The sequence below is a fragment of the Pholis gunnellus genome (assembly GCF_910591455.1).
Source record: "Pholis gunnellus genome assembly, chromosome: 16".
NCBI classification, from domain to species: domain Eukaryota; kingdom Metazoa; phylum Chordata; class Actinopteri; order Perciformes; family Pholidae; genus Pholis; species Pholis gunnellus.
Window position 1 is genome coordinate 11,181,710 of NC_136543.1, and position 24,282 is coordinate 11,205,991.

At 41.5% G+C, this 24,282-nt stretch overlaps 1 protein-coding gene across 1 annotated transcript in view; it reads left to right on the forward strand.

Moving 5' to 3' along the window:
• runx1t1 (RUNX1 partner transcriptional co-repressor 1) overlaps positions 1 to 787 on the forward strand; it is a gene marked incomplete at both ends in the record, with an annotated part of 54,100 nt that extends 53,313 nt beyond the window's left edge. The window contains one exon of the mRNA XM_079176559.1: positions 464 to 787. Within this exon, the coding sequence (XP_079032685.1) occupies positions 464 to 787 (324 nt within the window). The remainder of the gene's footprint in view (positions 1 to 463) is intronic.
• Positions 788 to 24,282: the final 23,495 nt, after the last annotated feature.

The window sequence follows — 24,282 nt, forward strand, 5'->3', positions numbered from 1 at the left end:
CATTAATTGCAGGAGTGATGTTTATGAGAGAGAAGCGCCCCAGAGGTAAACTCTCAGAAGCTGTTTGTAACCTTGTTCTCCTGTTTCCTGTGGATATTCAGCCGCCCTGGCATGCTCTCCCTGCGGTTTCTAAGACTTATAAGAGGCCATAAGTGTTATTAGAGATGGGTTTTTCATCTGTCTGTGGTTTGTTTTAAGCTTAAGTGTTGTAAAAGGAGAGACAACTTCTGTTAATGTGCAGACTGTTGCACTGATATCTGTTGCTAGTTCTCCGTTTGAGGCATTTTGATACCACTAACACATGATAGTGTGTCATGCATAGAATAAAACAAACAAGGGGTCCTACTTACAGTTTTATCAATAACCAGAAATTCATCAGCTCAACTGGCCAAATGTCTGGATTGTAAATTCGTCTGCTGTATTATTTTCGTGTTAGGTAACTGTGTGTCTTTCTGTCTGTCAGAGCTGCTGGAACTGTGGCCGCAAAGCCAGTGAGACGTGCAGTGGTTGCAACACAGCGCGCTACTGCGGCTCCTTCTGCCAGCATAAGGATTGGGAGAAGCACCACCATGTCTGTGGTCAGACCCTCCAGGCCCAGCAGCAGCAGCAGGCCAGCCAGCAGCAGGGAGGCGTGCCGGGGTCAGAGACCCCTGCGCCCATCAGCTCCTCCGCCTGCACCCCGAGCAGCGGGACCGGGAGTCCGGCTGCTACCCCGCCTGCTGCTACCCCTCGCTCCTCCACCCCCAGCACCCCGTCCTCCTCTGCCCTGGATGGCACACCGCGCTAAGAGACTCACGCGAAGGATGGAGGCAAAGGCCCCCCGGGGCTTAACAGCCAGCCCTCAACCCCACAAACAGCATGACTGTCTACATTGCCTTGCAAAGATACTAAGCTAACGCGGCTAACAGAAAGAGATGACAATGCTTCTGTCGATCTTGCAGCGTAGTCATAGAAGTAGGAGGAGGAGGTCCATAATCGGGTCATATTGACTTGCCATGACTTTAAAGAAACACAAAGATATTCTTTGTTTTGAATGAATGAATTTAAATATTGACATCCTTTTATCGTTACACATGCTATTCTTGTTGTCCGTTTGTCGTCGTGCCTGTTGTTGTTAATGTTGTTGTCATTGTAGTTTATCTTATTTTTTCCTGTAAATATTAAGAGACCGAGAAGAGATACCCGTGAACTCAAGACAAGTATATCTGACCTCCCCTTTTTTGAAATGTTTTTATTTTCCATCCTTGAATTAATGTTTATTTCCTTCCTGAACCGGGGACATGAGACTAATCAACCTCATTTTTACCAAACAGCATACCAAGGGAACATAACTAGCTAGCAGAATGAGTGAAGTCATCAATACTCTTTGTAAAGAAGGATATTAGATACCCTGAAAGACAAACCAACGGAAGGACGGATAAACAAGTTTGCTGCCTGGAGAGAGGAGAGGGAACGGACTGAATCTCTGGCCCACAGACAGCCATGAAACGGGCAGATGTGCAGCAGATTGCAAGCAGAGCCAGCTGTTCAACCAATGTTATTTCCCTCTCACTTGTAATAATATCCAGGTCAGTGGGCTGGGAAATACAAATCCGTCTCCCTGAAGGACATAAAAGGAAGAATTCTTGGACAAGATACAAAACTTTGCCCACTGCACATGTGGAGGATGTACTGACTACAATTCGCACGTGCATGCTTGGTGGGTCACAGAAGCTCTCAAACAGGAAGTGAAGTCATCGTCCCACCGGCGAGACTGTCAAATCACCACAACAGCAAGCCGCTGGGCCCCTCAGAGCTGGAAACCTACAGTGTGGAGAACTTGGTAGGAAGCTCATTCTGCACTCCAGACACTCCCCTCCTGTCTCAACTCTTACAAACATTTTCATCTTTCTTCATGTTTTCTTATTCTTTTTCTGTAGATGTCATGGTGTTTAAGACTTCTGTCCTGTGGTGTCACCAATGGTTATTTATTGTATATGTGTTGGACAATTGTGACAATACATAGTACTTCAACCAGTCACAACTCTAAATCCTTCATAACTCTCGCTCTCTCTAGCAAAAAGAGATAAAAAAAGAAGTGTTATCTTTTTTTTCCAAGCTGCTTTTCTATTCTGTGTGTACGTGGTAGATCCCTCGTAGTTCTTTAAGTTTGACTTCCCTTCGTCCTCAAGAAAAGACACAAGCTATATCTCAGAGCTGCTACTTGAGTCCGACCCAGATCTTTTCTGAGAACTAGCATGTTGCGCGGAATGCTAACCTAAATGTTTTGTACAAGGGACATACATAAATGTATTTGCACTGTCACAGAGGTTATTTCGGCATGCTTATTTTTTAGCATACTTGTGTTGTCGCTATAGAGCCATAACTCATCAACCATTTTGTATGTAGTGATAGCATTATCTGTTTTCACATTTTTTGGGATGGGGCTTGATGGAAAAATGTAAAATCACCAAACCCACTTTTTTTCTCCTTCTCAACATGTTAACGAAAGCGGCCATAACGTTTTTTTTGGAAATAGTTACAGACAGTGCATGCACATTACTGAACGTTTGTTAAATATTTGTTATTTTTTAGAAAAAAATGAAAAACAACCAAAAAAAGTAAAAAAAATGACAAAAAATATTCTAACAAATTAACTTTCCAAATGCAGAGGTGTAGACTCCGATTGACAGCTTTAACACTGCAAAGCACCAGGTAACACAGTATTAATACAAAAGATAAACAAACAAAAAAACAGCCAAAGACTGACACCAAGGACCAAAATCCTGATTTAAACGATTTTCAAAAGAGGTTTGTTCACACATATATTTGGGTTATTTATTTCTTCACGTTTTGTTCACACATTCATGGAACAAAACCAACTTCAATATCATAAAAGTAATTTCTTTTAATCCTTTCTGGAAACCAACGGCACTCATCTTACATTGTGAAATGAGAAGGTGTGAATTAAACATAATGGACATTTTCACAGCAGTGTTACATTTCAACTGGAGCAATAATAACTAATGAACACTGATGACTTCTGTGACCACTTTTGAAGAAACGTCTTGAGATATTTTTTGATCTTGTTTGTGCATTTTCTCCTTACACAAATGTCAGATTAAGTGCCCATTTCAGCTTTAAGCAGTAACGTTCTTTATTCTTAAAGGAGGTGAATGTGAGACTGGGCATTCACACCGATGCCGTTTGTTTTGTATTTATTTATATCAGAGTATGTCATTTTTTTGCTGTTGGGATAGATAATCAGTCACAGCTTTGTTGTAAACCTTCAATGTAAATCAAACAGACCTCTCATTCGCAGTGAGAGAGCACTTATCCTGACGCACACAAAGGCTCTTCACCCCAAACACCCTGGTGCTACACAGAAGCGCGTTACAAATTCTGACCTCAAGAAACAAGTGGAGGCCCACAAAGGTTCTGGGCTGTTTGCTCCCTCTGTACTTCCTCATCCCTCCCTTCTTGTCTAAAATAAATACACACCTGCATTATCGACTCTAAAGGGTTAAACAATCCAAAAAGGTGTCTGACACCCTACTCAAGACTCCTCAGAAGCTGTGAAGAAACAGCCAAGCTGTTTTAACACTAGTGTATTTGAAAGTATACAACAAATAATGTGTGTGTTCATCACTTATCAGGGCAAAACCTGGGTTTGAAAAAAAAAAAAAAAAATGGAAAAAAACGAAGACTAAAATGATTGCTCGATAATTCTTTGAGAAGCTCTATTTTTTTCTTTCTTCCCTCCTCTATGTGTGTTTTGCCACAAATTCCTCGGTGGCAAACAAGTCTCACTCTACCTCTTACAGCACGATAAGAGCATCAGTCGCGGCGCTGATACTGGTCTAGTCTAAACCAAATGGGCACAAGAGAACAGGAAAATAAAAAACCCAAAGTCGAAGCTCATACAGCTGCAAAACCATATCACTACTTGGTAACAATGCAGACCTCATAAATAAATGAAACATAAATGAATAGAAATGAGAAAAAAAAAATGAAAAAAAACTTTTGTTATGTTCCTTTATGCCTGTGGCGTTTTTAGAATACATCAAGAGTGATTTGTTTGAACAGAATTTAAAAATTGTGCTAATTTTAAAGAAAAGTGTTGTCGATTCCTATTTCGATGATACGAGCTACTGTAGGGTCACAGATAAGAAATGTTGTTTGTCTCTCGCTCTTTTTTCTCTCCTGTTTCCCCCTCCACCTTTTTCTCCTTTTCTCTGTTGTGAAGACACGCTAAAGCGCTTGTCGACTTGTCAGCGGGGGGGTAAAATTCAAAAGAGGGGATTTACAAAAGGCAAACGCTTGTAAAAAACTAAAATGAAAAAAATGAGGCTAAAGTTTAGACATGCCTGTTTTTCACAATGGGAGGAAATATTGTATACATCTCCTACTTATCAAGAAATATTTAGGAAATGTGTGGGGCCGACAGTGAACAGTGAAGGCCGTAGCATTAATCTGGGTGTGCGAGTTGAATTTAAAGGGTGGGAGTTCTTTTTTTTATTTTTGGGGGGTGGGATGGGTTCTCTTGAGAAGATTTATTGTGAAAAAAAAAGAGCTCAAATGATTTGAAGTTGTTGTGCAATACTTATTTGAGACATGAAAACCACAGGTTAGTGGTAGGCTGACACTGGGCGGTTTCTCCATCGCCTAGAGTCAGTGTCCTTAGAGAGCTTTCCAGTCTACTATGTCAGAACTGTGGTTTCTTGTTGTTTTTTTTGGTTTCTTTTTTTAATTCTTTTTTTTGGGGCTGTAAACTATGGTCTGTCAGTCTGTGAAACTTTGCAGTATAATTCTGGTATTGTTGTTCTCTTAACGGTGTAATAAATATGTTAATACCTGCCTCTGAGACTTGAGACTTGAGTTATTTCATTACATCAGCAGTATCCAAGATTAGCACAACACCATCCAGACAAACACCAGCATTTCCCAAATTAAAGGGACACTCCGCTGATTTTACAGTTGACGTTCAGTTCACGTCACAAGTTGCCATATCCTAAGCATACCCTGCTTTATCATCTATTTTACTTTAAATGGGACCGTCATTTACTGAATGAACATCCTGCTGTATTCAAGAAGACTTGAAAGCTATTGAGATCCAGAAACTCATGTTCCCAATGTTTACTGATGTAATCTGTGAGAGGGTAATTTTCTCATAAACTTCCATACGATCAGACTTGTTTTTGCAACCAGAGGAGTCCCCTCAGTGCGGAAGTAACGAATTAGGCTACTGCGCTTTACTTCTAGTTATAGACTAGGCCTTTTTTTTTTTTAAATAATTAATTTTACAATTACTTAATAGCCTATCTTAACCTGAAGTATTGCACTTAACTACATTTATACTCGCTTCCCCTACAGAATTAAAATAAAAATAACATGAAAAAGTTTTGATAAACTTTGTGAGAAAGGGACAAAAGAAAGGAGATAAATCCGGAGAAGAGCACTGTCTGCACTCAGCTGACAATCCGCAAGAAATATAGTTATGGCCGAGCGTCGGCGCGAGAGGAGCGGTCTCATCTGGGCTAGCACGTGAAAAGTAGGCCTACATCAAATGCACACGAGTAAAAATCAAATTTAGGATTTCCTTAATGTCCTTGTGTGCTATGGTTTGTATTATTGTACCTCGGCAAAGTTGCATCCATCTTAATGAATCACAGATGTAATACTCTACCTGGCCACGATGTTACGTGTACAGGTGCACGTTGTGGCTATAGGATAGCTGATATGCTAATATGCTCACAGTGGATTCTCAACGGTGACTTTTGCTTCACTGAGGAGCTCCAACCTTCACTGTGAGAAGACTTTCTCCTGTCTGTGACAATAATCCCCGATGTGACCGCAGCGCGTCATTCGGCTCAACTCACTTTTATTGAAGTACATATTTACACAATCAGTTTAACTTTCCTTGAGTAGAATTTCTGTAACAGTACTTTAATTCTACAGTACTCTTTCCATCCCTGGTTGTAGGCTGTATATGTTTTTAGCTAAAATAACTGGTAAGGGCTGGGATTATGAAGTGAATAAGTCGCTCCTGTGCACACACATGCCGGGTGAAATTTCAGATCAGTAGCATATGAAGAGATCTAAATGTGACGTAACGGTTCTCTGTCCTGTATCGGACTCGTGCCTGCATACAGTCAATCTGTTTGAGGAGAATAAGTAGGGGAACATCTGTTGGCGGACATGAAGGCTGTATAGCTGAAACCCTGCTAAGTACATACACAGCTTCTTCATTTTTCCACACTGCCGGCTATTTTTCCTGATTCCTGACCTTGGACCTCACTGTCTTTATTAAGGGGCTCTACTATTGCAGTATTTCCTATAATTTTCCAATGGTTTGTTTATCCTTCAGCAATAGAGACACAGACACAGTTTTGAATCTACACACCTTTTATTTTAATGGTTGGAATTATGATTTTACACCACTCAAACCTAAAGCAGCATTAAAAAATGGGAACTATACTTTATATGAATTGTGCTGAATTTCTATTTACAAGTTCAGCCTTCACAAAGTTGATTCCGAAGACATCCAGACTTTACTGAATAGCTTTTAAACAGATGAATTGTGGTCTTGAAATGTACTTCTTCTCTCTCTTTCCCATGGCTTCTTAATGTCCTGTGACTGACTGCCTGTTTGTCTTTCATTGCAACCGAAAACCACAAAGGCATTACAGTGATGCACCATAATGTGGGAGATATGGTCTAGTTTGGAAAATGTAAGTAATATTGGCAAACTTATGTAAAAAGAGCAAATTCATTTTAAATTAGTATCTGATATATCTCTATTTGCTTTTTATAAATACATAAGCCAGTTGTAATGCTTTCTTGACGTAATGTGGGATGGAAGGCAGCTTGGAGAAAAGACTTCTAAGATTTTAGAGTTCAAGTCATCAAACAAGATTGTTGTTTGATTGCAGATAAGTGTAGATTGAGAATAAAAATACTGTGCACTGACAGCATCCTATATCCATGAAATGTGGGTTTATTTAGCGTAAACATTGGACTTTAACTGTTTGGCTGTTTGTTTTTGCATTTTAAGCAAATATGTAGGATGAAATTGCCTTTTCAGCATTTCTGAATCATCAGTGACCACTTGGATTTATTGGGGCTGTCAGAAAAATTAGATTTTCCTTGTTGACTTGGAAGTTGACGCGAACTAATCTCAGGTACAGTAATTGAATATGCAATAAGACAGTGTCACATGTCAGGATGTCTTCAAACTTTAATGATCCTGTCTGACTCGCTGTAAATGATTTAATTGCCAATTTTAAGTTCTGTGTATTAGTCAGAAAATATCATCTCTTGAGAGAACAAAGATCAGCCGTCATAATTGACAAGTGAGTCCAGAGGGGAAACTGAATGCTTGAGTCTGAGGGTGCATGGCAGTCTAAGGTAGCCAAGTGTTGGGGCTTGCTGAGCTCATGTTCTTTGAAAGACTAAATCATCAAACAGCCAGCTAGAGCCTATGTGTGACCTTTTGAGTAGTTATACTCTTTTCATGATATGTTTTCTGGAGATATATGACTATACTTACTAATACTAGAGAGGCGTGTCCCTTTTTCCAGTTGCATCTTAGACACTTGAAAGACTGATTATACAACCAGTGCAACAATCTTACCCTCTGCCTTAAGCATAGTATCAGGGCTTAAGGAACTGTTCAAATTAAGCCGATTGATATTCATTATAACAAAGCTGTTAAGATAGGAGCCTTTGATAGAGCTGTTTATATGCTGCTCTGTCACCAGTACAATTAACCTCTTAACTAACTCAGGTTTCTCGCGTGACAAGACTGTGCCGGACCTCAAAGAGCGTGAATCAGCTGCGCTCTTCCAAAACGAATGTCACAAAGCAGCCTGTGAGCTCTGGAAGCTCTGCCTTTTTATGCCCCCCCCCCCCCCCCCCCCCCCCCCCCCCCCCACACACATTTTTATCTCTGTGTTGAACCACTTTGGAGTTGATAAAGCTCAGGGATGAGTTGGACTGCTGTGATATTCCTGCCACATTCTTCCACATAAAGTTCATTGTGACCAGAACTCTTTTCTTCTCCCGCTCATCTCCCCTCCTGTCTTCTCTCACTCTCTCTTATCAAGCCCGGCAGAAGCAGACAGTGACTTGAATTAAGCGCTGGTCGCGGGGAGCTGCTCGGAGCCGATAACAATACAAAATGGATTTTCTCAAACAGAGAAAAACAGCTGTCTCCATTATTTGAATGCTTCACCTTTCCCCGCTCCATTAATTGGCTCTTTGATCAGAGGCAGAGGTGCACGGTGACTGATAAGGAATAGGTTATTAGTAAAGTAGCCTGGAGGACCGAGAGGCGGCCGGCCGCGCCGGGCTGCAGGAGATGAGATAAAGGCGTGGTAATGCCGGCATGAGAGAGTGCCGGTGAGTGATAGGACCGTGCCGGCTGGCCCTCGCGCTCCCGGTTTGGCTCACGGGCGACGGGAAAAAGAGCAGCAGCAGGACAAAGTGTGATATAGCAGCTAAATGCAGGATTGTGATTCAGCTTGTGGGGGGATAAAGCGTGGGATTTGATTCCATAACGGCTTGCTCCTTTAACTGGTAGATCTCTCTCTCTCTCTCTCTCTCTCTCTCTCTCTCTCTCTCTCTCTCTCTCTCTCTCTCTCTCTCTCTCTCACCCACTATTACAAAATCAAACTGTGTGACAGGAAATTTCCTCTGTGCTTTTCATATTGGCCTGATAAGTGGTAAATGTTAGGGCTATGATAGCCCCGAGGAGAAGAACTAGAAGGAGGGGGGAAAATGACAGTACCCCATAGGGCCTTTAAAAAGATGGGCGGCTCCTTTGATGTTGCGCTGAGCTAAATTCCCTGCATTAAATCAGATGGAATTTTCACTATAAGCCTGTTTATGTATTTTCTCACATCCATGGACAAGGGACGATTTGCCACACTTCTCAGTGGAGGAAAGGCATCTTCAAGAAGTCACTATCTTGTAATCCTCTCTCTCTCGCTCACTCTCTCTCTCTCTCACTCTCTCTCTCTCACAAAATAGGACCGGAGGGGACAAGCAGGGTATTTGTGTGTTGTAAAGCGTGGTAAGAAAAGAGGGGAAGTGTTGATATTAAATTACCGAACACAAGGTTATCTAGTTCCTGCACATGGTTAGGCTGCCCTGGGCCAAGGGTAATCTGCTAATAGCGTTCACACCGAATGACATTATTAAGGAACTGGGCCCATGTGTCAGGCCTCTCTCCATCTCTCTCTCTCTCTCTCTCTCTCTCTCTCTCTCTCTCTCTCTCTCTCTCTCTCTCTCTCTCTCTCTCTCTCTCTCTCTCTCTCTCTCTCTCTCTGTCACTCTCAGATACACATAGGTAACAGTAGAGAGGGAAAGAAAAAAAGATAGCGAAAGAGACTGCGAGGCAGAGATGGATGAGGAGAGCTGGAGGAAGCGATAGGAGTGGAGGAACCAGACTGAGAGAGAAATGGAGAGAATGAGGTGAAGCGCGAGGAAGTCAGTGGTAAAGGATATGAGGCCAAAGAGCTTTCTTTTTATCAGTGGCATTTGTTTAAAAGTGCCCCGCAAATATCAAAGTTCAAAATGATTTATGACTCTGTGAAATCATATGACAAAACACTTGTATGTAGGGAATTGTGACCCACTAAACCACTTTGAGGAAGGTCACGCGTCAGAGTTGCATTAGGGGTAATTGGTTAGTCCAACAGAACGGGACGAGGGCCATGCAATAGCAGACGAAAGTCAGACTCAAACTTTGCAATTACACCGCTAAAACACACAGCTTGCTGTGCGAGGAACGCCCTAACCTTAAATGAAGTCTCCTCAGCAGCACGGTACAGTGGATTCAGCTGTGGCATATACAGGCCAAGGACAAAATCCAATGCAGCTGTCAATGTCAAGTAATGGCCTCCATACACTGCCCAGCAGGTGAGTGGAGAGAAAAATACACTACGCTTCCTTATGCCCCAGGGGAATAGTGAGAACTCACCGAGAGGATTCAACAGGGGACAAAAAAAAACATTCTCTTTTTCTTTACACTCCCTCCCTCCCTCCTTCAATCTCACCCTAAGCAATCGCAGCATCCTATAATCCGTCATGCAGTTGTTCTAGTTGAAACAGCCACAGTTGTTTCACACAAACGGAAACGCACATTCAAGTGTACGCAGCCACAGACATACATGCTTGTTCAATTTGGAGGGGAAAAAAAGCCAGGAAATTATGATCATGTTATCATGTTGAAAGCAGTACCACCCATGCTTTTATAACTTCTAACATTTTCAATGGAAACGTTCTGTTTTGTAGCATCAGAGAATCCTCTACACGACGCAATCTTGCACCTGTATAGTACATGGATTTCGTCAATGAAATCAGCTTTTAAATCATTTAAAAACAGATAATGCGGCCCTTTTGCGGTGCTGATAGCGGGGCTGTAATGTCTCCTTTTGACATTCCTAAATTCTCATCAAACTGTTCAGGACAAACAAGCTATTTAACTTAGAGAACTGGCAGAACATCACATCACCAATACCCAGCACTGCATCCTCGCAGCGACTGACCTCTCAATATTTGACATTGACTTCATGGACCAAGCAATATGCTTTCACTCGTGTGTGTGTGTGTGTGTGTGTGTGTGTGTGTGTGTGTGTGTGTGTGTGTGTGTGTGTGTGTGTGTGTCGGGGGGGGTGGGGGGAGGTTAAGTGCCAAAGTGAACATCTTGCTTGGATGTGAAGTCAGGAGGTCTCTTCCCGTGCAGGCAGCCAGTAAAGAGGAGGTGATTGATGGCTAATGAGGGCTGAATGAGGAGCTGAGGCCAAACACACTGTAGACTGCCTACTGCGGCTTTACCGCATGATGGATGGCACGCTGAGATACAGAACCCACGCAAACACATGATACTGCTCAGAGTGCGTGTGGACGTGCTTCTATGTGTGGTCTCTATGGAAGTATGGCTGTAAGACGTGCATATAGATATGGAAAGATGTATTTACATTTGAGGTATTTCTGTGATTGCTTTAACACTTAAAGGTAATACACTTTGCTCAGACTGTGCAAACCACTTACCACATTGGCTGATTTCCATTCATCACTACGTTCAATAAAGTAACTTTAAATCACATCTTAAAACCGTTTGCCACGACACACAGTGGGACATCGCACTCCATCAGTCATCTAGAGCCCCATTGTTTCCTGCTCAGTGGATCCATCCCATACCATTCAAATACCATGCAGACTGCCCCTATAGACGCTGCATGAAGCCTCGTATAAACCTCGCAACATATGGATAGTTGGGGAATCGTATTTCATCTTCCAGGTTAGTTTGATCGGTGATAAATCGGTCTGCATGTCGGAGCTTAACCTTGACTGCGATGTTGTTGCATGTAGGAAAACAGACAGAGACCTAAAACATACAAGTCATTAGGAAATGCAACTACCGATTGTTTTCATCATTGCTTTTTGATTAATCATTTAACAGTTTTATCTATCAAAGGTCAGAAAATAGTGAGCAATTTCTCATCTCCAGATGTCTTATTTTGTCTGATCGACAGTCCTGAACACAAAGATTCAGTTTATGATGATATAGAGAAAATCAACACGTTTTTAAACTGACTATTTCAATAATTAGTCATGGACCAATCTGTTATTTGACTAATTTGTTTCAGCTCTTACTTAATAATGTTTGTGTAGTTTATTTCATGTGATTATGACACAGTATAATGACCAAATTAAATTAGACAAAATACACAAACATTGCATAAACAATTCGTAAATTGGGATTCAAATTATTTTTGTCTCAAGGGATAACAAAAAACAGTTAGTTCAACTGTCCATGCCATAGATTTAAATGGATTACATTACTGGCTGCTAGAAAATCATCAATAACCCCAAACAATAAACTTCAGTCATGGGTTATTTTTTCTGTCTGTGACCTCAAGCAGTATTTTCTTGAACTCTAAAGACATTATTCATCATATTAAATCGTTCTGTGTCCAGAGCAGTTATAAATACAGCTGTCCATTACAGTAATATAATGCAGAAAAAACGGTAATGTGTTTCCCTGAAATAACTCATTTTGGAGGCACAGAGAGTTCACTGTTAAACATTAGTTGGGCTAAATACACTTGAGCCATATATCAGGAAGTGAAAGTGACTGTTGGCCTCATTGAACATTTAGAGCATATGGGATGTCCTGTGATGTACAGTATCTCTCACAATCCTGAATGAAGCACCAAAGCAGGGGTTGTAAATCAGCGGATACCTTTTTTCTTTACTCAACACTCTTCTCTCAATCTCCTCCTTCATTTGGATTCTTTGCCCAGTTTAGTGCCACCCTCCTTTCCCTCTACATATATAGATCTATTCCTGTTGATCAAGGGAGAGTAGAGAGCACAGATTAAAGTTAATGCCTAATATAACTGGGCTCGCCACCACAGCAGGACCATAGATGACTGCTCTCCCAGACAGAAAAGGAGACGCCAGGAAATTTATAGCTTATTCCTGAGCATCCTTTAAACCCCTGGCCCAACTTCCATCCACCCATCCCTGGTCCTCTGTCTCCCCCATCCCCCTCCCCCCCTTACCCAGCACCCTCCCCCTGGTTTCCCCAGCTGTTGTGCACCTGGATGCCGGCCTAAGAGAGGGATGGGAATGCATGCCATCCATCTCTCTGAGGAGGCATGGGAGGTATGTGTGCATGTGTGTGCGTTGGGTTGGCTGGAGTTCAGGCAGCAAAGAGACCTGGGGGGTTGAGTTGTGTATAAAACTAAAGCATTGGTTTGGTGCCGCTACATAGGCCCTGCATGTAATGGTGGTCTTTAATTCTAAAATTGGGGATGTCATGACTATCAAGGGTGTGCTAAGATTGAATATGCTTATGCTTTCAAAGAAGTCAGTATTCACATCCAGTGTGGGAGGGATGTGTTTACCCAAATCCATGAGATGGTCGCGTGAGGTTTGGTCCAAGACCCCAAGAGTCTGACCAAAAAGTTAGGAAAAGTCAGGAAACATGTCATTTTCAATGTGTAATGCTGTAATTGTTCGGGTTTATGATTGAATTTGTGTTACTTATTGTTACTATGAACATCTCAGATACCACCGATAACAATACGATGTTCATGTTGTGTTTGTTGATGTAAAACACATAGATCGAACAGATTTAGTCCAAAATATGTGCTCAGCCCTCAAGAGTCCTATTGCCTATAGATATATATGTATAGATACAAGCACTGTTCAAACCGACAGAACCTTATTTCAAATTCTCTATAAAAGTTCTGTGATTTCTTAAAAGTTTGCCTCATTGGTTTCCTGCTGTCCTCATTAAAAATGCACAAACAGTCACATACATTACTGAGTTCTAAATATTTCTCCAGTGTGCTATTTTACTTGCTATGTTTGTCCTGGTTGTCAGAAATAATGTTTTTTGTATTAATGAATTGACGAAAGTTGAAGAAAGCGTGACAGGGCCAATGGAATATTTATCACTTCATGAGGTCGTCCCTGTGGACAATATGAAATTAATTTATCCCAATGCTGTGTCTTAATAAAAATGTTAAAATTTAATAGAAGCACCACAGGCACGTCAAAGCCATCATCTTGATTAAAAGCCATTTTACTGGTGAAAGGTTTGTTAGTGGAATGAATTTTTCATTCTAAATGTCACATTTCTGTGAGTTTTGCAATGCAGACTGGCTGAGATATTTCGCTGAAATATACATGGGACTTCTTTGCTGTCCCATGACACACAAACTTGATTGGTGTGAGAGGGAAGGAAGATGGATGAAGACTGTCTGGGGCTGGTAGTCTGGAGACCTGGGGGAGGTTGCAACATTGTTCTATATCTGCGTGAAATGTCTCAGATCAGAAATGCCTGCTCCCTTATGGATTCAAATCCAGACACAATCCGCATACTAATGAGCAAAGTGCACACTGACAGAGACGCACAGAGAAGATGTGTGCATGCCGCATTTACACTTTAGGGCTCAACACTAACTCTCAAAAGTTAGGCATCAGCTTTTGATTGCTGAAACTGAATATATATATATATGCAATTTTAGGCATGCGAGTAAATGCACCTGAAGCGTTGGTCGGTTCTGATTCTAACAGGAATATCTAAATGTCACTAATGCAACAGATATTAAGAATTCATCTATTTTGGGTGCATGTTTGCCACGTTGTGCTGTATGCTGTACCTACTTTTTTTATGTATTTATTATGTTAAAAAGTGGTTTCCACTGATGGAAGCCATTGGGCCAATAATTGAAGAATTCCTCAATATGGTTGGCAATGGCAACCTGGCAACCATTACTGTCAAGCCCGGCACTTACAGAAACAAACGGGGGTTACGTGTACTTCAATCGGCCTAAACACAGCTCTGAAACAGTAATGGTAGTCATGTGTTTGCAACTTAAGATAGTAAGTGCTTAAGTGTTTTTATACAGAGTTCTGCGGCTTCATGGGGAACCAGGTCACGGCGAGCTACAGTTTAAGTACATTAGATGATTTCTACAGGGGATATGAACTGTGTGGAATGAAATGACAGCACTCTTAAAGGTCCAAGACAAATTTGCCTGTGGAGACTAATAAATTATTGGATCATTCAATGTCTTCGTCATACATAAAAGTCTTCTTTGTCAAAATGTGCTTAATGCAGCATTTGTTTCATGAAGTAGTGTGTCAACATACAGAGTTTTCAAGCATTGGTCATCCCCTAACTCTACAGTCTATTGACTGAACCTGTGAGTCCTAGTCACTCTGTCATGTTATATAAGTATAAGTGACCTACATTTGTTTTTGTGTCCTGTTGTATTGAGTGACTTAGTTTAACTTACAAAGAGGGCTCGCTCTGACATGATATTAGGACCAATGGGAAGTTCTATTTTCTCTTTTGTAAGAGAGCTACGTACTGTAGGGAACTACCTACTGTAAGGGACCTCCATCTCATTACCAACCAAAGACACAGACATCTGAAAGGGGTTAATGTGAAGTCTAAGTACAACTAGAACTCCAGAGCTTCTCCAGACGCTCAGTTACTCTTTGCATCACTCGTCCAGCTAAGAATCGCTGAACTTTATTAGCCTGCAAGTTCCTTTGAATCAGTCTTAAAGACCCTTTTTTCTATTTTGCCTCCTGTTCTCGTGGTTTTCTCATCAGTTAAGATCAGTAGACAACTTTAACCCTCTTTCAAATCATCATCCGAAATACTTTATTGATCCCCGGCAGGAAATTAGGTTATGTTAGAGTTGTTCTACCTTAAAATGTAAATATATAAAAACATAAGAGTTATAAGAAAATAGAAATATAAAATAAGTAAGTAAAATTGTATGGAAAAATAAGGAATTTGGAAAAAAAATATGTATACTACTATACTTTATATAATCTATGATTAAGTGCCTGAAATGCAGGAATAGTAAATAAAAATATTACTTGAAACATACAATATAAATACAATACTAATGCTAGATAAAGCTGAGTATTGCACCGTGGAATTTTTGCACAAGTTATTGTAAAGTTAAATCGGTGGTAATATCAAGAGAATGAGGCCGATTTGATCCCAGTGAATCCTGCTTTCAATTCTCTTCTCCTTCATGGAGAGGCAGGACGGGGCTATATTAGTTCAAATAGCCTCTAACAGACCATGGTGAAACTATTTCCTCGGATCAGACCGTCCCGCTCTGTCTCTCTCTCTTTCTTTCCTCTGACATCTTGGATTCATCTTTCCTTGCTGCTCATCCTTCTCAGTCGTTCTGTCTCCTGCATCCCCTTGTATTTATCATTTAATCTGTTGATTTCCTCTCCGCGATCGCTCTTTGTCAAATGACATCTTGCATTTAGAAGTCCATCCTTTACTCTTCTAACATGTTGGACTAATCTACTCTCTCTCTGTCTATCTCTGTCTCGCTGTCTCTCTCAGATCTACAACAAATGTTTGACCAAGCTGTTCCACACTGTATTATTCAGCGCTGTGTGTGAGCTGCCGTCATCAGACATGTATGCCTGACATGATGCATTGGCTCTGTTTAATTATAGAGATGCTGAATAAATATTTACAGATGGCCAATCCGTCTTCTCTTGGCCAGGCCCACAAGTGTGATTTATGAACCGTCAGTTGATGCGAAAGAAACGTCTGTCACTGTTTCTGTATGGAAGCTGGATATTATGCACTGCATGAATGTATCACAACCAGCTTTACGGTGTTTAAGTTCTCAGACGCTGCTGCGTTATTGTAATTGGCTGCTACTGTGAATCTAGATGGAATTTGTTTGGAACAGGTTATTGAGACTGAAAGCTGTAAGGTCTTGTGAGATATGATGCCGGCAAGGGCAAAGAGTAAATAGACTCTATTAAAGTTGTAAAACTCTGGCCTAAGATAACCCTACTTGAGCGAGAGTGGATTCTGTTTTACCTTCCCCAAAGTGAACTTCATACTATGATCTCCAATGGGTCACTTTATCCTTGACCTGCTTTTTAAATCATAAAAGTAAATTCTAAATATAATTTGATAGTGATGTAAGAGACATTTGTCAACTGTAGATGATCCTCAATTGGCTGATTGCAGACAAGAGTTGGGTATTAATAACAAATTGTAATGTAAAGAACATTAACATCAGATGAAGAATGCAATAATAACAATACATTTTATTTGTATAGCGCTTTAAAAGGTACTCAAAGACGCTTTACATGGTAAAAACAGAAACAAAAGAAGTTATTATAATATAAACAAAATAGATGACATAACAGTAAGGAACAGCAGAAAAAAAACAAAAAAACATACATAGCTGCAATACATTCATTTAAAATGAATGAAATCAAACTTGACCTAATTCGAGTCAGAGGGAATTAGACCCTGAATCGAGCCAAACCCAGAGTCGAGCTCATCGGGTTTGGGCTGAGATTCAAAGCTCTGGATTGGCAACCCCTGAATCCAAATCAGTCTATTACCAGCATGGGCGGCCGTTTGGAAACAGAGGAGCTGCAAGGCCGAACTACTGATATGCAAATACTACACTTTATATACAGTATGCTTGGAGAACTTGTAGAAGTTGTAGCTCAACTCATTTTTCATTCAGTGACTTTTCAGAAGCAGGTGTGTGAATGTATGCTCAAGCCGCTTGGAAAGACTCAATTTGCATAGTAGTCAAAAATTAACAAAAACCTCCGATCTCCATTAGATTGTATTTCACACCGTAATAGTATAGTTAATACACTGACAGCTCAATTATTAACAGATAATAAGAAAAATAAGTAAAAAAAATAAAATAAGTTTTCATTAGTAGCTTAACTCGCATGTCAAAAGTATTTATTTAAGCACCAAAACCGAAGTCCCATAAACTCTCAAAAATTCATCCTGATCTAGTTGAGCTTTAGACTTTATGAGTGACATTTATGTGAGCTCCGAGGTGGAGGGAGTTGTATATCGCTGTGTTGTGCATGACTTCTACCTCAGCCGGCGGGGAAAGAGGTACAGTAAAAACACATTAAGCATTTCACTTCGAAACTCACTGGAGGGCTGCAATGTTTCTGAATGTTCTCCTTTTTATGGCACACAACAGAGTGTCTTCGTGTGTGCTTGTGTATATAAAGTATGTGTGAGATGGTCCACTTGCAAGAGTGTGTGTGCTCGTGTGTGTGTGTGTGTGTGTGTGTGTGTGTGTGTGCTGGTGTACTTGCCTGCCTGTTTGTGCTCCACAGCCATCTGGTATCTGGTCAGTCTAGTGAGCCTCTGGAGGGCACCTGGCCAGCAGCTTGCTCACCTGGCTCTGCTAGCCCCTGCCAACCACCACACCTGGCCTGGCCAACACACAGGGAAAGGGGAACAGATTGCAGAGTGCAGCCAAAAGCACTCCTACATTGCACCATGAAATTATGCAGTGATACAGGATATAGATGCTGCTTGCACTTGTTATTGATGCAAAGAATTATGTTTTTTAAGGCACTATGTTGGACAACGCTGCACAAGATTCATGCTTTTGGAAACAACGCTTCACACATAATTTGTTGGTAAACTAGACTCTCAACATACTCGTATAAGATTCCATAATGAGAAATGTTGACTGCATCTGTCCCAGCCGTTTGTGCCAATCCGTGCCAACCCATCCATTTAGCATATGATGGCGCTTCCTTCCTGCAGGTTGTCCTCTGCTATCAATTACACTCACCTCTCCCTGCAAGAAAGATGCACTTTGTCCCCTGTCGCGGGCACACACACACACACACACACTCACACACACAAACGTGTACACACACACTGCGGACACAGAGGGACAGACACCTGCAGAGTGTTTGTCACCTCTTCTGTTGGCATCTGCGACCGCACGGCATTGTGGGAGAGGCGGCCATCTGGTGTCGGCAAGGCTGGATTGGAAGGGGGCAAGCGGGCACAATGCATCATGCTGCTCTTTTCTGTTGGTCTGAGCTGTGTGAAGTATTGAGCTGTTATGATTGTGTTGTTTTCACTCCGATTGGTGTTACTCAGCTTAGATAAGAGAGCAACAGGAAAAATGTAAACTTAATTTTGCATTTAATCAGCTACGGATGCGACTGCGCCACAGTGTTTAAAGTCATTGTAACTTCTCTTTAGGGCAGTAACATCTTTTTTTCAAGAAATTCAAGATGTGCTAATTACACAAAGGCAACGTCCTGTACAGAATGTTTTGGATTCATTAAAACCACATGCAAAAGGTTGGCTTTCGTCAAACTGAACTCTCTCCTAATTATCTTGGAATTGTTTACTCCTCTTCATAGGGAGACAACCCATGAATGCTTGATTGACATGACGGTGGCTGCAAAGTTTCTTCAATTATCCTGGCAAGGTTACGATTGCTGCCTCTTTATTCACAGCAGGTCCTTGTCATTCTGAACACAGAAATGATAAACTCTTTTCTCTGCCTGCGTCGCTCTAACTTATGAATTTTAAGTCTGTTGGGATTGTATATTTAAAAAAAAGAAACGGACAGGGAGTTGGAACCATTAGAATGATGAGTGGTATTTAAACTGTGTGGAGTGAGCAGAGGGCAGCTATCACTTTGTTTTTGTCAGTCTGTCGGTTAGTCAACCACTTTGGTCCAGACTGAAATATCTCAACAACTATCGGGTAAACTGCCATGAAATATTTAGTTCAGCCATTCATGTTCCCCAGAGGAGGAATCCTGACTATTACTACAGCACCACCTTGAGGTCAACTATTTTGTTATTTAGTCAAATATCTCCACAACTATTGTCATGTTTCCCTCAGGATCAATTGTAATGACTTTAGTGGCCCCTTTATTTTTCATCTGGTGCCATTTTTATTGGTTCAATACTTAATATATGATGAAATTATTACAAAACTATCCACATTTTGATTAGCTGTACATTGTGTTAAGTCCTAATTAGGAAATGTTTGCATGATAATACATGATATTTAGGTGGTCAATATTATACCTGCTGAACTCAGCATGTTGTCATTGCAAACATGTTGGCTTGTTCATGTTAGCATTTAGCTCAACGCAGTGCCGTGCCAGAGTAGCCTACAGCCTCGCAAAGCTGAGAGCGTAGCTGCAGACTCTTGTTTAATTTTATACAAAGAAAAGTTACAGTGTACATCCTCAGGTATGGATAACAGCAGAGTGCCTGTATTCACATTCAGTGTGGTGAGGAAATTCATCATTGTCATGTCTCTGTTTACAAAAGCAAGTGTGCTGGAAATAGCAAACATATTGGCTAGAGGGTGTGAAAATGCAGTTGAGCAACAACAGCACCTTTCTTATTTTTGGCATTGATTGTCACAACTTAAGCATACACACAGCCTCTTACTGTTACAACAAATACGTTGTTGAAATGTGCACGACATATCTTTCTCGTTGCAGCTTTGTCACTGGAGGCCACGGCGGCTTTGTGAGTTGTTTGATGTTGGAGGGAAACATTTGCTTCACAAGAAATGAAGCATTGAGAAACGTGGAACTTCAGAGGATACGATCTTCATCTGGAGGAATGGCTTCAGAATGAAGGAAAAACAATGACAGCAGCTGAGTAGAGTGAGTAGAGTCCGATTGAGATAACAGAGATATTAACCCACATATTCCTGAAGGACGTTTACTTGGGCAGGACGTTCAATTGGCTGGTTGGTTGGGTTGTGGGTCTGCTCATCCAGCCGGCCTGCACATCGCAGACAGATGTTGGGCCAGCCAAGCCTGCAGCGCCACAGGCAGTGTGTGTTCTAGAAAAACCCGGAGACCAGATGCTGCTACCTGGTGTCCCACCCGCCTGCTGCTCCGCTATACTGGGCATGCTCCAGCGGCCATCACTTGACCTCAAACTGGGTTTTGAGATTGTGTGCCGTCAATCAAACTGATGATAGAGTAGAGCGGAGCTGGAACTGAAACACTTCGTGGGGTCGACTCAGCAGGTTCGCCACTGTGTGTCTGACAGGCTGGATTCATATGCCCGGGTTGTTTTGAATAATGAGTCAAATAAGAAAGTGTGAAAAACTTGCACGCATGCGAGTTCAGAGGATTTGCATTTTTTAACTGAAAAGTCAACTACGGTGTAAGTAGTAATAACACAACCTGAGAATAATAGAAATGAATACCACACAATAAAGAATTATTTTGGAAAAATGAAAGCATTTAAACATGCATCGTAAAATACCACACGGCATCCTACTGAGTGAACTATCAGAGGTAACATCAAGGGATGGAATGCAGCATCTATCTCTATCAGCCCGACTCATTCAGTTTTGTTCCCCTGATAAATAAACAGTCACTTTCTCCCGAACAAACAGAAACACGGATTCTTTATCCTTCTCTACGGTCTCCGTCATTATCAAACCCGTAGAAACTTTCGAAGCGATTCAAAGACATTCAGGATTAAAGATTTATTTTCCCTTTGAAGTTCCCAGCACTGTTTTTTTGTCTTATTTCTTCACCAAATGCGGCGTGCTGCTTTGGCAGTGAGGTCGGTGCTGACCCAGAACTGCCAGAGAGAGGTTGCTGGCCTGACGGCCGGGCTCTTGTCTCAAAACTCCCCTAATGAGGAAAGGCTCAGTAATGGCGTCGCTTCTTCGTAACCTCAAAGGACAGACAGTTTACTCGCTTGTATTCCAACTGTTATTTATATATTATATCGTGCTGTGAAAAAGAATAACAAGACTAGAAGGAAGCTGGGTTATTAGACTGGCACATCTGGGTGGCTTTGTTTTGTAGCATCTTTTTTTAGTCCGGCGCGCTTCAGATCCTTCTTTTGTAGATTTCCTCACTTTTTAATCTATATCAAGGATGCTCTTTTGTTCAATTGTGTTGATTTTGATGAATGCTGGTACAGTTATTGTCTTATACATCTGGTGTCTTTGTCATCTATTTTCCTGTTGATTAACGAGCGCAGGCAAATTTCCACCTTTTCTCACATTTGGTTGCACTTTTTTAGATTTAACGGTCACACATGAGTTACGATGCCCTGATCTGATGCTGAGACTTCAATTAAGCTTTCCAATTCCAATAACCGCTCATTGTTCTTGCTTTTTATTAGCTGCTCTATCTCTTTGACTCATCAGGCATACCTCAGTTTGCTGTGCTTCAGTGCATCTCTCTGCTTATCTGCAGGAGAGCAAGCAGAGAATCATAGTGCCCCCTAGTGCCCACAGGCATTTGTAACACAACAGTATTGATTGTGCAGCCATCAGCCAGACAATACCCTGGTACTCTGCCAGTGGCTCGATACCGAGATCTGTCATGGGCAGCGATGCACGACAATAGATTCTACTGATTGGAGTGGTGTGCTCTCCTGGCTATGACACTGGCCTACCGCTCGCTATCGAATGGCTGTTTTTCTCTCTCTTCAGTCACAAGCCCCCTAATTCAGCAATCAATGCTACTCATTTTAATAGCACCTCTGCCATTGCCCCGAGGACAGAAGAGGAGAAATCAGGGTGAGCCGGTGTCAAATAATTTTCTTTCTGAGGGAAAGAGCGCATTCATGGCTTTGATGGATCTCTGGAAACGACCAAACACGCTCGCAGTGCCGGAGTGGGAACGTCATGCTGGGCTGTGTTTGTTACTGGAACCAGTTGCACAAACTTGTTTAAGTGTATTACTGTAAAAGTAATTCACACATGATAACCGTGCAAATGATATATTAAGCCGTAACACGTAGTACTGAGCCTTGATGATGCAGAGTAGAATATTAAACTCAAAGTCACAGTCATAAGTGCAGAGCCGAGGCTGCGTATGACCTTCAGCAGCAAACATTTTCATCATATCCATTACAATAAAAGCTTCCATCCAGCATCCTATGATCTTGCAGCATCCTATGTTTTGTTCTGAGCTAAAATATCACATGCCTTTCTCGCTCGAAGAAGCAATTTGAGCTCAAACAGCCATAGGCTCCTCTGAAGACATCCTAAGTAAGTGGTCTAAATGACAAGGCAGACTAAATACCCTCTAACAAACGATACAAGACTGCAGAAAGCGCTTTAACAAAGGAGGTATGTAATGAACCCAAGGTGTCTTCTCCCCAATACATCATCCTGAGTGAATTTGCCAACATCACTCTCTTTACCTCCAAGCATGGTAAATGAGAATTTATGCACCCACTACTTTGTCATTCTTTACTTTTTTTTCACCCCCATGAGGTAGCCATGCCATGCGAGACAGATATTTCCACCAAAGGCAATATCCCCTCGCAGTAATTATATCAGAGCGAGAGAATGGCTCATTAACATATGCTCGGCATGTCAGGAATTTACAAGCGCCTTTTGTAGATGCCTCTCGTCAATGTGCTGCTCCCATCCGTATGGTGTCTCCTTTGAGGACGCAACCTCCTCATTTCCATAGACGTCAATCAAGCTGCGTGCGTGGTTTTCTCGAAATGTTTCCGTACAAAAACACAGGGCACTCTGAATATGGCAATCATAAGGGACAGCTCAGTGATATGGAAAAAAAAAGTGTGCCTGCGCACATGTGGGGGTGCGACTATGTGTTTTGTGAAGCGACAAGATGAAAACAAAGCGATGGGGGCAGAATTATCTTGATGACGTGCCATCAATGCGGAGCGGGTGGAGTGACTCGTATTTGATTTATTTTTTTCTGCAGTGGGTTAAAGAGGCCTGTGTGTATGTGTAAATACATGCATAAAGCTCGACACCAGACACCAGACCGACTTAACAGACTAAGTCCCAAGGCCACCGAGCCACCTCCGCTGCTTTAGGCTCCAACATCTGCTGCCTTCAAGAAGGCACGTGATGTTGGCCTTTCACCCATTAGTATGGTTCCAGCGGAACGGAGTGACCTATTTATCGGGCATGTTCATATACACCCCTGAAAACATTTTGAATTTGTGAGGTCATTATGTAAATCCGGTGAATATTTATATCTCGTCAAATTATATTTAATTTATTGTCAAATTTTCCCCCAGAACAAAGCGGTGTCTGTGTAGTCTTAGTCTCGGTAATTAAGTCTTTAAAAAAAAAGTTTGAATGTAGATGTGCGAACAAACAGCTCTCTTCCAGTGCCGGAGGCAGGGGAGCAAAGTCGGTAGTGATGTAACCATGCAGGCGAAATGTCCCTGTGAAGTGCAAACCAGAGTTAGACTTAATTGGCAATATGATGGCACCCAGTGTGATTATTCAGGGGAAATGTAATAGAAGAATGTTGAATGCAAGTTTCATCAAATTAATAAAATAACATTTTATAGATTTACACATTTACACCTCGCAGCACCTCTAAAGTTCACTAATAGACACATGTCTTGTTTCTGCAATCTGTAGAAAAGCTGCAGCAGCATTAGGGCGCTAGTAGCAACTCTAAAGCAGCTCAATCCTTACTGTACATACATGAGCAATCAATCTTCTTATCCAATTGTAAACCAAGTTCCATACTATCTAGGGCAAGTGCATTCGGTCAGTGGCTCTGACTGCTTCTCTTTGTCTGCCCGACTGACCTCAACGCTTTGTCCACTCTACGCCATCAAGGCCAAGACAAACTGGTGTGGTGTTTAGCTCCAACACACTGGCTGACTTGGCCCGATGCCCTCATACTCGTATTGACAGTAAACTAACTAAGCTGACTGGAAATTCAATTCAGGCTTTTCTGAGAACACAAATACATCCACTTAAACAGAATCCAGCCTCACTTTAGTTTCTCTGTGCCTTAAATGGAAACTAGCGTTGAAATTGACTTTTTCTTTTAAATGAATAAGGTAAGTGGAAAAATGAACAAAAGAGATGATTTTAAAAGGATATGGATTAATTGTCTGGCAGTGGAAAAAGTGATATAACAGTGGCATAACAGGAGTTTGACAAAAAGCCTGCAAAGTGAGATGGAGACGGAGAGAAAAGTAATT